The sequence below is a fragment of the Rhagoletis pomonella genome, unplaced genomic scaffold (genome assembly GCF_013731165.1).
Source record: "Rhagoletis pomonella isolate Grant_MI unplaced genomic scaffold, Rhpom_1.0 Rhpom_scaffold_00004, whole genome shotgun sequence".
Taxonomy (NCBI): domain Eukaryota; kingdom Metazoa; phylum Arthropoda; class Insecta; order Diptera; family Tephritidae; genus Rhagoletis; species Rhagoletis pomonella.
In genome coordinates, this window is record NW_023458558.1 from 60,659,437 (window position 1) to 60,676,918 (window position 17,482).

General features: G+C 36.1%; 1 protein-coding gene across 2 annotated transcripts in view; it reads right to left on the reverse strand.

Moving 5' to 3' along the window:
* Positions 1–3,692: 3,692 nt before the first annotated feature.
* The window catches only part of LOC118737903 (sodium-independent sulfate anion transporter), a 20,073-nt gene continuing 6,283 nt past the window's right edge, over positions 3,693–17,482 (reverse strand). Inside the window, exons 2-7 of one of the 2 annotated variants that reach the window (XR_004992855.1) lie at positions 6,789–7,036; positions 5,713–6,126; positions 5,257–5,614; positions 4,877–5,179; positions 4,208–4,802; positions 3,693–4,132 (exon numbers count right to left, since the gene is read on the reverse strand). Coding sequence is in view for 1 of the 2 variants with exons in the window: in XM_036468718.1 (XP_036324611.1) it covers positions 4,300–4,802; positions 4,877–5,179; positions 5,257–5,614; positions 5,713–6,126; positions 6,789–7,036 (1,826 nt within the window). In the remaining variant the exon portion in view is untranslated. Of the gene's footprint in view, positions 4,803–4,876; positions 5,180–5,256; positions 5,615–5,712; positions 6,127–6,788; positions 7,037–17,482 lie in introns of both variants that reach the window. The other variant, XM_036468718.1, reaches the window with a different exon arrangement.

The following is a 17,482-nucleotide window of genomic DNA, read 5'->3' on the forward strand; positions in this document are numbered from 1 at the left end:
TGTTGATTCAAACTCACCATTTTAATGCAAATTTACATGTCTGGCTGCAGCTGAGTGCGCGAAGAAGCTTGCCACAATTGGTTAATTTCCAGAGAGTCAAATCCCATTACAGGCAACTTGGAATTCAAATATGTTTTTAACTTAATTATGAAAAATCAATCGGTAAGTGCAAAGCGCTGATTAATATATACCTAAATATGTTCAAAATGTCGTGCACAGAGTTTTACGATTATATTAGGGAAAATACAGAAGTTTTGAAACAAGTTCACAGCAACGAAAAATATGACTGATATTTTAATGTTATCTTGTACTCAAATTTTTTTCTTTCATGAAACCTAGTGTACTTAACAGTGCCGTAAAAAATTATTGCCTCGGAGGCTCTTTCATCAGATCACAATTTCTAATCAGATTCTTAAGAAAAATTTTGAAAATGTATCTTTTGAGTCAATTAATAAAGTGCAAGTCTGAAGTTGCCAGAAAATTTCGTTGATTTTTAGCATTTTTTTGCTGCTAAAAAGAATTGAAATTATTGCCTCGGAGGCTCTTTCATCAGATCACAATTTCTAATCAGATTCTTAAGAAAAATTTTGAAAATGTATCTTTTGAGTCAATTAATAAAGTGCAAGTCTCAAGTTGCCAGAAAATTTCGTTGATTTTTAGCATTTTTTTGCTGCTAAAAAGAATTGTCGAACATAGTTTCTATGAAAGAAACTCTACTAAAATCATTACAATACTAAAATCAACTAAAATTTAATGGGCTGCAAAACTTAATTTACAAAATTTTTATAAAAAGTCTGATTAGAAGGTTTGTATGCAACTTTATTGAATTTTCCCGAGTTTAGCACAAAGTTAAGAAATTTTATTTTTATGTTTTTTTTTTATGTATTTAGTATAAAGAATAAAAAAGGCGCATGCATTGCGAAAAATTCTCTGTGCTTTAGTTGTGATAATTTGTTTTGTTTTGTTGGCGTACGTCGTAGTGATCTCATGTTTTTATGTTTTTGTTTTGTCTGTCAAAATAAAATTTTACTACATCTGTTCGCACGTAATTTTTGTCGAAACGAAGGGGAAGGGAGCGATTTTGAAGATATCTCTTAGCAAGACCCTGACCAAAGCTCGTACAGAGTTTGGTAAGGATTGGTGAAGAGGCTACTGAGATACAGCATTTCATCATAAGTGAGCGAGGTCACGCCCATTTTCCAAGAATTTCATAACAATACATATTGTTTTTTACCACAATTATACTCCACATATTAATTTTTGCATTTTTTCGAAAATACCGTCATATGGGAAGTGGGCGTGGTTACAGTCCGATTTCGCCCATTTTTAATACCAACCTACCTTGGATAAAGGGCAAACTACACATAAAATTTCGTTGAGATATCTAAATTTTTGCTCGAGTTATTGTGTACACGGACGGACGGACAGGCAGACATGGCTTAATCGACTTCTCTTTTCATTCTGATAATTTATGTATATATTTGTCCATATCTATCTCGATTCGTTTTGGCTGTTACAAACAACCGTTATGCGAACAAAATTAATATACCCTTGAGCACAAGTGCGCTCGGGTATAAAAAGAGGGGTTTATTTTTTCGGTATAGAACATTCCTAGGGGGTGCGGGCATAAAAATTCCGACTTTACTTTTTCACATGCATTTTTGAATCACCCTTACGTACATACAAGCGGCCGCTGTGGTGTAATGGTTGGGAGAGCGCATTCCATTCCGAAAGGTTCCGACCAACATCAAACGATGGAAAACCTCCGAGTGTATTCTGCCATGAAAACCAGCTTCTAATAAAAATACAAGCTCCGTTCGTAAAAACTTAGCCACTCGCTTTGTGTGACATCAAGGCGCTCGCTACAAATCGGAGGAGAAGCTCGGCCAAACACTAACATGTTGTGTAAGCGCCAATCTATTATTATTATGTGCATGTATGCGAAATTATAGGGGCACGGTTTGCAAAGCTGTCCCATACGAAAACCGGTTTTTACCGTGCAATCCGTGCAATCTGTGCACCATGCAAGGGCTTTGCAAGACTCAGAGAATACCCCTTATGAGTTATTATTCGTATAAGAAAGATGACGACGAGGAGAAGTTCAATATTTAATTTTTTTCGCTCAACGTGAATTAACCGACATGCCGTGAAAAATCAAAATTGCGTATAATTATGCTATACATGTCTCAAAATACCCTTTTATAAAGACCTGGCTTCCACATTTTTGTTAAGAGTTTGGTACAGCTTGTGCGTTTGATGGTGTGACACGAATGGAGGGATCGGTTATCAAGAAGACACCGCTTTAGAAAATCTTTTCGCGCAATTTTTGGATGTTTTGACGTACGCCAGACGTAAACAAAACGAGTACAAGTGGAATTATTACATAATTAGGTTTTTAAAATTTTGTTAATTAGCTCCCAGTTACACCCGTACTATAAAGTTTAAATTAAATAAGCCCATTCATAAAGTTTCCATTTAATATTTTTGATAACTCTTTGATAATATTTCTCAAATTTTTTGTTAACATTTTCTCTAAGCTTGTGGCAACCGTAGTCCACTGGCTTGGCCATGTCGTTCGAATGGACAGAAACGCTCCTGCCTCTTCTGCGTTGGAAAGACCAGGTGAAGAAGGACTTGGCTTCACTTGGCATTTGCAATTGGCGTCAGTTGGCACAGAAGAGAAATGACTGGAGTGCTGTTTTGGACTCGGCCAATATCGCTTAGGCGGTTACAGCGCCAATAAAGAAGAAGAAGAAATTCCTCTCCAACTTTTCATGTACAGAAAGGTGAAACAACTATACGCCGGGTATACATATAAAGTTCGGTTTCGCCCGAACGAATCGTGGTATTTTCTGAAGATTTCAGAGTTCTTTTAGCATTTAGATTTTTAATGCTGAAATGCTTTATGCGGTGTTTACATTATATTTAGATGATTCAACTTTCACAGGCGATTAGTTGAATCAAAAGTTGAACGAAAAGCAGCCGATCGACTTCGTTGAAAGCGATTAGCTGAAAGGCCGTTTACACCAACTTTTAGTTAAAAGCAACAATCGCCTGGCGTGAATGCCTTTCAACTAATCACTTTCAATGAAAGTTGATTCAACCAATCGCTTCTAAAATTGCTTGTCTAATAGCCCCATGTAGGTATAGAATTGCGTATGGGTAAATGTACCATTAGGGTAAAATTTATAGGCTATGTGCTTATGTGCTAAATGCACATTTATCATTTAGCATAGACGGCCTATATGTTCACAGTTGTTAATGCATCTAACAATGATGATTTGAATCAAACACATTTTCACTTTTTTCATCCTAATTGCTTTATTGCACGGCTACTTAATAACTATTTAAGTAATAATTTATGCTTCTCACTATTATTAAATGTACACATTTTTTTTATATATAAACCTAATATATCACTATATATAACTACATACTTAAAATAACATGATTTTAAAAGTACAAACCACTAGCATTCAATGACTTACTTATGTATTATTTTTAAAGGACGTTCTTGAATGTTTTTGTATGTTTGAATGTAGGAATTCTTTTTAATTGATCGAATGTACAACAATGTACAAGATGTATTGTGTATGTAAGTTTCATAGTAAATGAAGTATTTAAAGTGTTAAATTCATGATAGTGATATGTAATGGGTATAGTTTTCCCAATTATAATAATGTGTTTTCAAATTATAGCTAAATCGATTGAGGAAAATACTACTTCGATTCTTTTCAACAACTTTATAGCACTCTTAGCGTTTCTTTTTTTCTTATTGTACTTTACATTTCGTTTAAATAAAATATTCGTCTTAATCCTTAACAATTCCCGTTTCGTTTGCATTTTGCCTCTGATATGTATAATAAATAAGTTAAAAAGTTGTTTTACATTTGTATGTGTGGGAAAGCTTTCTGCCGCTTCGAATTCATAAATATTTACTTTACATAAATTGATTGTGTATAAGTTAAAAAGGACTTCTTCTTTTTGGTAATCAATACTAAGTTAATACTCCATATGAACAGGTTTAAATCTAAACATATGTAAAATCTCGCTACATATGTAAATACATACTCAATGTACATGCAACTAAAATTAGGGACGTATTTTAAAAAAATCGATCAAATTAATCAAGCTTTAATAATTATAAACACATTAAAAAACACATAGCATCAATAAAAGCTAATACAAGCAAGAATAGTTAACCAACCATTTTGTAGCGTGGGCCGTGCAGACCCGACACGAATCACATTTTTGACAACAACCGCGCAACGGTTTCTATCATTACTGCATAAATCTCAGCTACACCGTTATCGTTTTCTTTTGTTCATAATTCCGATCCTTAAGCAATTGATCCAGCTGTTCCTCCTGATAGTAGACAATGAATTCCGCCGGTGCAAGCGTTGCGAATAACGCGCAAATGCTGGGTTTAAGATTGTAGAAGAACAATAATTGTGAGCGCGCAGCAAAATCACTCAACAACGATTCGATAACAGTGGCTGCAGTGAAATCAGCACCGTAAATATGCGAAGCATCGATAACGACGGGTACATTTTGTCGCATGGAGTGTTTTGTTACCAGATTCCGCACATAATCCACAGAGGGGAAAATCAAACAACGATCTGGCGTGATCATGAGGTATTCATTGCCGGCCTGAGTGGTTAGGATTTCGGTTGTGATTTTGGGACGCGCCGCATGGTACAGAATAAATATGACATTCAAGCCGACTCCAATTAGTATGCCGATTTCCAACGGCAACACCAGACAGGCGATAAATGTGCCCAAACCAGGGACAAGATCACTCTCTATACATGGAAAATATGAAAAAAAAGTTAAGAAAAATCCTTTGATAATTTGAGATAAATCAGCAGAAACTTACTTTTGGCGCGCCACATTGGTTTGATTACGCGCACCTCGACCATAAACATAACGGCAGCAATGATAATCGCCGCCAATGTCGATTTGGGTATGAAGAAGAAATAGGGTGTAAAGAAGATTAGCGCAACGATCACTAAGCTGCCGGAGTAGATATTGCTGAGCGGCGTTCTCACGCCACTAGCATTATTGACTGCGCCACGACTCAGTGCACCTGTGCCTGGGAAGGCCTGCACGAAGGAATTGGCAATATTTGCAATGCCAATGGCGATGAGTTCTTGCGAGGCATCCACTGGTTTGCCGTTGCCTGTTTGGAAGTAAATTATTGGTTAATTTCAATTGCATGACAGTGACAGGAGAAGACAAAACAATATATATACTTACCAAAGGCTTTAGCGATCGAAATAGTTTCCATAAGCGATATGAGCGGCAGCACAATAAGTCCAGAACCTAAATTTTTAACCATGTCAATGAAGTTCTCCTCATGCCCGGATAATGTCTCATTGGCGGACATGTGGAATGGTGGTGGTTGTACAGTAGGCATGCCCGCGGGAATGTAACCGATAACGCGGAAGGGTGTGTTTTCGCCCTCGGAATGTAGCATATAGCCCAAGATTCCGCAGACGATGACCAATATGGCATTACGGGATGTGCCAATCAGCCACATGACTTTGTTGAAAATATTTTGGGTCTTCGAGCGCAGAGTAGGCTCCTTGGGACCAATCTTCAATGATGATAACAACTGCGGGTAATAAATAACACAAATGTTACGATTCTAAAAATTCTTTCCAATGAACAGAGTACAATTTTTTATTGAAAAAATGTGCACTAAAAACTTACCCTCATCATCAGTAGCACCACGATGCATGTGATACCCAAAATCGTATCCGTGGCGCGTGTCTGCTTGATATTCTCGAAAATGTGTGTTGTAATTTCCAAAAATGTTGTACCAGGCGCCGGTATGCCCAGTATGTCTTTCACTTGCGATGCAACAATTATTAATGAAACTGCTGATGTGAAACCGGATGAGACAGGACCAGAAACGAAATCCAATAGGAAGCCCAAACCAAAAATGCCCATAAACAATTCCACAATACCACAAAGCAGCGTAAGTAATACGGCCAGCGGCACGGAACCTTTAGCGGTTTGAAAAGTTAGTAGCGCTACGATAGCCGAAGGGCCAACTGGCACGTCCTTACAACTGCCAAGTAAAATGTAGATGAAGCAACCCAAAAAGGAACCATATAAACCATACTGCAAAGAAAAATGCGAAAAGAAAAAATATCAATAAAATAATAGATTAATTTATGTACATATCTGTGTACATACACACATACGTACGTTTGTATTCCGCATTTCCACTGGGAATTAAAATACGCAAATTACAAAGATGCGCATTAAATAATACGCGTATACCTATGGCATTTTACAAAAAAAATCTACCATTTTGGTTATTCTAATGCTCAGTGGAAATTCGACATAAAATGTGTTATAATTAGGGATGTGCCTGATAGAAATTTTGCAGGATAACCGCATTTCAGAGATAATGTAATAAATAAGAGCCATATGCGTATATCCGGTGGATTGCTGTCCCTGATGAATTTCACGATCTTGTTATTTAAAATTGTAAATTCAGGGACCGCGAATAACTGTTATGGCTGATAATGGTTTATGCAATGATGCGGATATAGAAATAGTTTATTGCCCTTTCAAGTGGGTATGATTATTTTCATAACGAAAAATATGAACATTTTTAACTTAAATTCTTCAACTTGATATTAAAAAAACATTAAAATAGTCGGACAACAAAAATACAACCGGCTTCCGGATATCTACCGCATACCAGGCTTATCTCCAATTTTAATCAAAATAGCTTTTTATAAATAATAAAGTAAATATTTATAACTTCAACTTACAGCTGCTGGAAGTCCAGCTACGCCTGCGTACGCCAACGCCTGTGGTATTACCGTTAAACCCACAGTCAGACCAGCTACCACATCGCCCACAGCATCTTCGGTACTGTATTTGGGCAACCAATGGAGTATGGGCAGGCGTTTGTATAGCGTCTTGCGATTGAAGGTACGTCTCGTGCGGTCTTGCACCCAAGCTTTGGCACAATCCATTGTTTTAACAGGTGGTATCATTTTTTTGCCGTCTTTGGTTACTGCAAAAGTTTGATAAAAAGCAGAGGACGGAAAAATGGAGAGATTAAAATCCGGTTATAACAATTTTAGGTGGATGCAAACCATGTTAAACGAAGCTCTAAGTAAAAGAAACATTGCATAAAAATGTTTGATGTGAAACTTCTTTTGTGAATAGCGGTTTAAGGATATGATTCAGATTACGATGAATACTAGGATAACGATAAGGATGAATATACATATGTGTATATAGACAAGATTATTCTTTCTTAAGATAAAGATAAAGATAAGGAGAGAGATAAAGAAAGGGATAGAGGTAGAAACAAGGAAAGAGATAGGGGGAGGGATACAGATAAACATTAAGAGACAAAGTTAAAACTGGTAGTCGAGCCCCCCTTTGAACTCACTTCACCTCAACTCAACTCAGCTCACCTCACTTCACTTCAACTCACCCTAACCCACCTTATGTCACCTCACCTTAATTCACCACCATTTAATTTTATTTCTGAATTGATCACCGACTTTTAAATCAAAATTAAAATTAATTTCTGGATTTGATTAAGTCAACAAAACTCAACCTAGTGTTATGTTACACTATGTTCAGTCATACAAGTATTAGGATTATGGTATGATCAAGATGTGAATCAATAAAAGTTTTATTTCCGTGGCGCGGCCTAGGTACTTTCTTTTTAATAATTTATCAAGATATTTTTTTTTGGTTAAAAAAATAAAAATTTGGCATTACGACTTTTTTGTCTTATGCTTTGTTTTTTTTTTTAAGTTATATGTTGTTCGGATTAGGTACCTAGCCTAGCTCTTACCAAGTGGTCTTTTCCGAAAGGGGTTAAAGGCAATTTATTATAAAACGCATTTTTTCATAAATATATGAAAACAATAGCTACGAGTATATCCTTTAGTCGAATTATATTTTGCAAATGCTTACATCTACATATATACAACTTTGATGAAACTATGTTTTTTAACCGAAACATTTGAAAAAAAAATTTCATAAAAGTTTGTTAATAATAGCCAATAGCGAAAGCTAAGGGATAATTCGGAATAGCGGATTAAAAATCAAAATTTATACTACTTCATCTCTGGTTTTTAAATAAAAACAAAATTTGTTTTATGTCCATGGGCACAACCTTAATACATACATATATACATATGTTCTATATACTTATTTGCATCAAAGCCTCGTTAGTACTTAACATTTTTAACTTAAATTTTTCAGTGTTTACAAAGTGCTTCCCTTAACTTTATACAATTTAATGTCATTGTTCCACTGGCTTAAGCGTTCGGAATGCAAAGGCACGCGCGCGTTTTAATTAGCAATTAAAATGTTGTTCTTAATAAAATGTATTATTTTAGTGCATACACCTAGTAAGCACGCTAATTTACGGAAGGTCTAATAGTAAAAATTATGCTACCGTCCAATATACAGTGACGAGCAGAACTGTAACATGGTTTAACACTTTTTGTTTCAGCCACCGCTATATTTCCAAGTTCTAACGACTTTCATACTTTTGATGTATATTCTTGTTGGTACAACCCTACTCTCTCTCTCTCATAATGATTTGAAGTCAATACAACAACAATAAAAAAACCAGCAGACACAAATGTAAATTAAGGCAGATGTTACAGTTTTGCACTCATATACTTTTAAGAGCTTTTTAACAATTTTCACGGAAAAAAAGAACTAATAACACAAAGTTCAGTAGTCTTTTGCCTGTTTCAGTTCCTGGATGTGATTTGGCATACCTTATTTGTATCTTTGTAAAAATTCTGGAGGTATATCCTTAGTTTGCTTTCACAGCTCATGTACTCGATTTTACGGACTTTGATACTTATTAAGCTGTGCTTTTAGTTGATTTCGCAAATTCTCGATGAGATTCATGTCCGCGGATTGTGGAGGTCATTTGAAATTAGCAAATTTTCCGTTTTGTATCCAGTCTTTGCGAATATGTGCAGTGTGTTTTGGGTGATTTTTCAGCAGAAACTCTCATTTTTTCGACTACATCTTGCAAATTTTGTTGAAATATGAACAGATACTGTTCCTTACGCATAATGCGTACCAACGGACCAACAAAATTTTTGAAATACAACCCCAAACAATTAAGATCCTACCACTGTGATTCACAGTTTGCAGTACATGATGCGCTTGGGCTTAATTTGGGTCTTTGATCCAATACCATGCTCGGCCATCTGATTGAAAGCGATTAATTTAGTTTTATCAAAAATATGTTTTTTATTGCATTCTGAACGGCCTAACATATCCCAATAGGCAACGGTTCGGTTTTCGTGCGATGCTGCGAAATGCTGCCACACTCGCACATGTATTATGATCAAATTTGCTTTTTTCTTCTTTATGATGCGTTTGCGCTCAAGTTGGCAATTCTTCGCCTCGCTGTCTATTGATTTGCATTAAAGTTTAATACCTTAAGCGCTTCTGTAATAGTGGCTGCATCGCTACTTGCTTCTAAGTTCACAAGATATCGTACCGTAATATTTTTTAACAGACTTCCTTTGTCCTTGGGAACACTTTAGGCTATATTTTTTCTAAGACTTAACATTTTTAAGTAGCAAATTCCAAAATTTTTTGCCACTTTTCATGCGGTCCCGCCTTTCCGCAGTAAATCTATTATTTACATTTATGTTTCGTGATTAACCATATTATTTATTGGTGATCACTTCTTCAATAAATTACGATATAGAAAAAAGTCATCTGACTTCCAACTAAATAAAAGATAACTGTCAAATGCAAAACTGAGAGTGAGTGCAAAACTGTAACATCTGCCTTAATTTACATTTGTGTCTGCTAGTTTTTTTATTGTTGTTGTATTGACTTCAAATCGTTATGAGAGAGGGAGCAGGGATGTACCAACAAGAATATACAACAAAAGGATGAAAGTCTTTAGAACTTGGAAATATAGCGATGGCTGCATTAAAAAGTGTCACACCATGTTACAGTTTTGCTCGTCACTGTACATATATGTATATAGACACATACTATATACATACATACAGTAGAGCATAGCATTTTTCGATTTGCTCTCTGAACTAAGTAGGTTTCAAATCTTTCAGAATAATAAGTAATTTTTAGCAAAAAAAAACCGACTTCAACTCTCATATAAAAAAAAAATATATATATATATATCTCGTGATCCACTGATCGGATCTTAACCAGATTAGTATGGGACCACCTCTGAGACACTACCTTTCCGATGCAAAAATTATCGAAATCGGTTGACGTGGTCCAAAGTTATGCGGTAACATACATAAAAAAGATAAAAAAATAAAAAATATTCCGACGAACTGATAACCTCCTCCTTTTGTGGAAGTCGGTTAAAAACTGAAATGACGTTCTATCCCAACTCCTCACAGATAACTACTAACAGTTAAAAGTAAAACCGTTTAAAAAGTTTCATAAAGTTTAATTACAATAAAAATTAACCTCGAATTAGCGCGTTAAGTTATTTAGAATTTTCGTAAACAAATACAGAGAATAAGTACTAGTATGTGAATTTCCGTGCTTGTGTACAGACGTTCCCAGCAATATTCTTTACATGTGGGTGTGTATACAAGTGCATGCACATACAGCTGATCGTATGCGAAAATAACTTGTGTGCACTGCACTGGAAAAGTGCTTAGCGGGTTCAAATGTAAATTGCAAAAACAAAATTAAATTGTATGAAAAAAGTCGCTGATCAGTTTATGAGTCATTTATCACGTATATGCGAATTATTCGGTTAGTGTTTTTATATAATTTCTGCTGATCATTAGAGTTTTCACTGTCAGGGGTCTATGGTATACATACATATTTACAAAGAGCATGCCCAGCAGGAAAGTTAAGGCGTAGATATTGAATTGACTAAATTTTACGTAACTGCCTTCCCTAAAATGGAGCGCTAACCGTTGCATTTTCCAATGCCAACGAGTGCCAGCGCGCGCTATATGCCTCTGGTTTTATTTTATCTTTCACTTTTCGTAGGCACGATGATTTTGTACCCCAAACTCCAGGCAGCGAGATTAATGCATACAAATCATAAAATCGTTATTAACACAACAGATTTGTAAATTAATAGCTCGAGAAAATACTACCTATCAAGACAATGTCTTCAGACAAAACCCGTCTTTTCGCTCTCCTGTAAAATTTTAGTGACGTGAGATGTTCGGTTTTGCAAAAACATCGACGATATGTATGTGCGCATTTAATCAACGAAATTCCAAATGCGACATTGGCTGAACAAACGTTACGACCCCGGATCGAGTCACAGCTGGCGCAAATTTTTGTTTACAAGTTTTTTAAAGCTATTAATTGCTTTTTATACCCATTTGGGTATATAGGGGAAAAAATAGCCTCGAGTTAGGACATGCTCGAACAAAAGCGAAGAGTTCATTGCATAGAAAGAGACAAAAAGTATTACTAAATATTCGCATGTTCCTTTGCGATTGCTTCCGCAATTATCCCGATTAGTCGCATTTTATGCAGGGTATAAACATACATATATACATACATACACACGTATGTGAATGTACATATCTACTTATAAACATTCGTGAAACTATGTTAATTGTTATTTGTTCACACGCAAAAAATTGCTGGTAATAGCTTATAGTGTGAACCCAGCCAGCAAAAAATCCGACAACCGATCCGGAAAAGGACAAAAAAGTTGATGAAGTGCGGATTTTTGTCCGTTTACTGATATTATTTCCGGATACTTTGACGATCCGTTTTCCCACTAAAGAGCGACAGAACGTATGGACAACATTATGTGAAACGGATACGTTTTCGGCTGTTTTTTTCTGAAATTTGTCTGATTGAATTTTTCGTTCAATACGCTTTCTTCCTGCACTTCATAGATACTTTTTCATTGTCCAAAAGAAATAAAATAAAATTAGGAAGCACCTGACGGAATTCGGCACCTTCTGGAAGCTAACAAATAGCAGTACACACCTCTGCACGCTCAGCCACTGCCAACTACGCATGCATTCTTTCAAATGTTTAGCTTGAGCAAATAAAACACAATTATTACTTCCAAATGACATCATCTTTTTCGGGTACGAAAATTGATGATAACTGTAGGAGTTTTTCTATTTGCTTTCGGATACGGAAAATTGAACTAAACTGCGCTATCGACAAAATTTACGTTTCTTTGTTGGCTGGGAAGTTTTGGATTGCCCTATAAACATTGAGCTTGGTTAAAAATTTGAAAATGATTGGAAATCCAATCTTTTTTTGAGCCTCACCTTGGAAAACTAATGTGGAATAGATTACTATTCGATTCGAGAACTAGGCCATTCTCCTGCAAAACGGAATCTTGGATATCCAATGTATTTTTCCTTCGTTATGAATTCGAAATCCAGCCCATTATCGAATTGAAAATTTAATTAGAGAGAGTGATTGTCTTATATTTACCTTCGAAAATGAGCTAGATTTCACTTCCTCTCTTATTACTATGGTTTTTATTTTTTTCCGAACCCATCTCGAGTGAATTTCCAATACACAATGAACGTTGGACAACAAAGATCGGCTATGAGTTCGTTCTCAGAGTAAGAACATGAGGAGAATAAATCGTACCATATGTAGGAGAGGAATAAATCGTACATATGTCGGATACAAAGCCCATTGTATATACAGATAATTCTATATTTTACTTATCTATTTCATTTCATTTGTTTATTTTGAGTATTACACACAAACCCCATATGTTTTATTTACAGTGTCTGATTATAAGCGAAAGCTGCATATATAAAAATAAACAGGTGACTGATATTTAAGTTTATTGAGGTTTATTTAGCACTCTTGAAATGCAATTTGTTACTGATACATCCCAAAAATGTTCTCAAGACGGCCTGAGGATGGTCCTCAGCGGCTCCGTGAATTATGGCCGCGTGTATTAAGACCGCAATCAAAAAAATGGAAATTAGGCCGCGTGGGCATAATTCAATGAATCACTATATGTAAATCGAAACCGCGAGGCTAGTTTCATTATGGGATTGGGGCCTAATTGCACTTATTGAAATGAATTATGTCCACGCCGCCAAATTTCCGTCTTTTTGATTGCGGTCTTAATACACGTGGCCATAATTCACGGAGCCACTTAACATTTTTTTTTTTTTTAATTTGAATTGTGACGGTATTGCAGAGGACCATCCTCAGTGAAATTAGGCCGCAATCAAAAAACTAATTGGGAAATGTTCGGTAATTTGCACAAGGGTTTTGTGGTGTGGTCGGAGGGGGTGAGGGTGCGGCACCTAAAACCCCTTCTATTAAAAAGAGTACAGTCCAAACGGTAAGGAAAGTTGCCCTTCCCCTCTCTGACAACTCCAAGGCAGGGAACCCATTTGGAAATGGGGTAAAGTTATCATTTTCATAGCGAAAATGTAAACTCGGGTTACGCTACCCACAGTATTTTTGCGCATAGTACCTTTCCGGGTTGGCGGCCATCGGCGGCGCTTAAAAAATAAGCCTCATCAGTTCAACTCCTGCTACGCTATCCAAGACATGTTTGCGTAGGCATAATTCATTCAAAACCATTATTTATAGAGAAAATTTTGAATAAAATGTTTATTTTTTCTATGTTTTTTTTTCGGAAACTTTCAGGGTTACCCTCGTATCTACGAAAGTGGACTTATTAATGCTTCAGCCTTGCCATCGAAACATGTACATATGTATAGCGGGTTCGGATACAAAATATCTGGAAAAGTGGTTAGGGTCGCCTTCTGGCAGCAGTTCAATAATCTGTTATCTATCTGTAATTTGTAGACTCTATGAGTAGTGATCACTGCGGCACCAAGCCGGGCGAATAAGCTTAACGTCACTTTTTACACGTGTAGCTTTGTATCATCAACAAAAAAAAAAATCAATTATTTTTCACAATGATTGTAGACAAATGTACATAATTACAAGTACTTATTTCCGGTAATTGAATAGAGAATTCACATGTTTTCTTATTTATTTTTGAGAGAAAACGGTAAAATAAAATAAAAAATGCCTCTTATTTTCATTGTAAAATATATCGAGCCCTAACCGCCAAAATAACGTAACCGACATTTAGAAGTACGTGAAATTGTGCTTTTGTAAACATGAAGCATGTATGTTTATGTCTGTATAAACTCGTTCATATTGCACAACTTAACGCTACTCGATAGCAATGAATGCTAATTTTTTGGGCAAACAATTTTTTTTTTATCGGGACAAGTTCAATAGGGTATAAAATTGGCATCGCCTATCTTTAAGTTGGTAGCATTGGTGTGTGAAACGATATTGAAATAAATTTTATGCCAAATAAAAAGCTATGAAAAAACTAAAAATCGTAAGTATCCTAAAAAGGTAAATATGTACAATGTACATACAAATGAAACAAAGAATCAAAAACAACCCCGTAGCGAATGTCATGCATTAGTCACTTAAGAGTTTTGTACGGAAAAGTTACGTCTTAAATAGCTTTGGGCTCCGTTTGTATGGAAGTCGTTCATGACTTTTTCATATAAATGGTAATTTCGTCGTTGATGTCCTCTGCATGACTTGGTCATGCAATGATCATTAATGACATTCAAGCGACAATATCTTGCAATGGACTTTTTATAAGTGACCGCTGCAAGACATTGTCTGTTATAAGTCTTTGATAGGAGTACATCTGCATGACATTGTCACCAGTGTCATTGTCAGCTATATGTCGCTCACTAAATCCTCATTAGTGACGATGTCACCGGTGACCATTTTCGCTACTGGGAAAAAACATAAGGGCTGTCGTTATTTGATTGGGGGATTTTTGCTTGAAGCAAATATACTTATTTTTGAAGAAAAATATCTTGGATACGCTGTCGTGTAGTAAGTACTGGGGAGTGGTAGGGATTTTAGATAGTAGAGGCTCTTTTATTGTCCATTTGCTATGAAGGGCATGTATTTTTTAAATGGAGCTGATATCAAGTATTTCGTGTTTTATTAAGTGTTCGACCTAAGTAGTTTCTCTTACCATAGACTACAACTAGTGTGAATGCGATGAAAGGGCTCTTAAAGAAAAAAATTAAATCAAGATATATTTTGTAAATACATCAGTAATTCAGTTTGGTTAAGTACGCTGCTCTTAAAGAGATTTCTTCCAAGTCAGAGAGCTTGATTGTGGTGTAATTTTAGGTTAATATGTGCCCCTTTTCAAAGGCGTTGTTTTGAATCAAAGCCGTGGGTAAGTCGACTCAGTTCCTATCATAGAGCTCAGATAGAATTAGAATTAGAATTTACGTCTATGTAGATGCGTCTTCAATTTAAAATTTTAAGCCAAAATGAGCTTATGAACCCTAATATACAGACTTTTAGGTGCTTCTGTGTGCGTGTGCTTAGGGAAAGCAGTTAAAATATTTGCAATTTGACACATTAATTCGCGTGCTGTGGAATAATAAAACATACACACCTATGTACATATGTACGTAGAAATGGCGATGCGTGTATTTGTTAAGTGCAGCTTTTTATGACAGTGGAATTCAAAATAAACTACAATCGGAACTCGTTAAATTCAATATTTACCTTTGCCACTTGAAATGCACAGATCGCTAGACAGGCGTTTGACAGTAATTCCAAATACAAACATGTACGTAAGTATGTACATATGTAGTTAAATATGTGTTTACATTTTATAAATATGTATGAGTTTATGTTTGTTTGCAAATTTTACTTTTTTAAGTATGTACATATTTACCAGCATCTGTTAAAGTATTTAATGAGGTGAATGGCACATTTATGTAAATATATATTTATATAAATTGTGTTTTTTGTTTTATTGTGCATAATTTGTGGTGCACAAAAAATTTAAATCAATTTTGTAGATTATAATGCGATAGACCTGTAGAAATTTAAAAATGGAATAACTAAACATGTTAACAAAAAATAATTGGGCATTGCTGTTTATTGAAGCGGTGAAAGCTGTGCCAATAGGTACTCAGCAAGCTACAAGATTGCCCGAGAAATTAACTAAACCTCTGCCGTACTACGGATCCGGCACCCGGTTGTAATGTAACTCCACATCGAGTCAACAAAACGTCAACTCTACCCGCATTTGGGTGGTATTTAAACCATAACCACCATGATACTCCCCGAGGGGCGGTACCCAAGAACAGGCCAAAGTAAACTCTGGGGGCTCCTGTTCTCCGTGGTAACAAAATTAAGTCTCCGGTCAGACCTCATAGCCGTAACTACTACCATTTACCCCCTCAACTGGTGGCACGCCTTCTCCGCCTAAACACCTCTCGTGCAAATACCCCCAGACTTTCAAAATACTGGCTCGAAAAGAGAACATTGTCAAAAATAAACCGTCCGTCAGTTCATCTAATCCCCATCACAGATAAATCCCTAATGTCAGAGTGCATCGGGCATTCACAGACAAATTGTCCGGCATCCTCGCTTTTCGCACCACATGCACAACTTTCCGAATCGTGAAGATTCCATCCATGCAAGAACGCATTGAATGGCCCATGTCCGGTCAGAAGAAAACCCAGACTTAGACAAAATCTGAAATCCGGAGTTTCACGGACAAAGTTAACGTCACGAATATACTCATAGGTCACCCGGCCGTTGAAACTATTGTCCCAGCGGTCCTGGCACCCTACTTAGAATAGCCTTCCACAAGGAGCGTGTGCATTCCAAATACCCTCTCCATACCCCTTCCAAAACCCATCAAACCACTTGAACAAAGAATATCAAGAAATTTAACTATGATTATATGAATTACTGGGGTTTTTGCACAACTAGAATACTTATTACTTCTTGGACAATCTTTCTCAGGTAAAAGGCTATAAATTAACCTTTCCTTTTTGCTTTTAATCGAGATATTTGCATGCATACATAGGTAGAATTCTACCTAATTTGAGGGTTGACTTCTCTACGCAACATCCTGATTTCGACCAGCGTCTGCTATGTATAGTTTGCTAGATGGAGTTTCTTAAAGGTACACCCTGTACTGGAATAGAGAAAAGACAGAATATCTCTCCTATGGGCCAGGCTTATCTCATAGGAAATTAGATGGAGGATGAGTAAGCAACTAATCTCCAATCCTAGTTGAAATTTGCGCTACCCAGAGTGAGGGCACATTTTCTTTTTTGGCCCAAAATACTTACATACTTTAAGGAAATCGGATTAGTGCTCATCAATTTTTGTATGATTTGCATTTAAGCCTTTACTCTCAGTGTTTTAATGTTATTCAATAATTTAGGACGAAATAATTTTACAAATATTGAATTTCAGTACAAGAAAAAGAACTTTTAACTTCGAAACAATTTTCCAGTGCACGGCTATGGTTTTAACTTAGTCTAAATGCTCGCGCTGGCTGGTTTAAACTAAGATTAGCCAATCAAATGTCAGCCATCGGTTCAAGATAAACGCAGTTTACGTGATCTAAGTTTAAACTTGCACTGAGAAACCGATCCCTAATGATGACTAGTAATGTCGCACAATAATCGAAGTATAAATA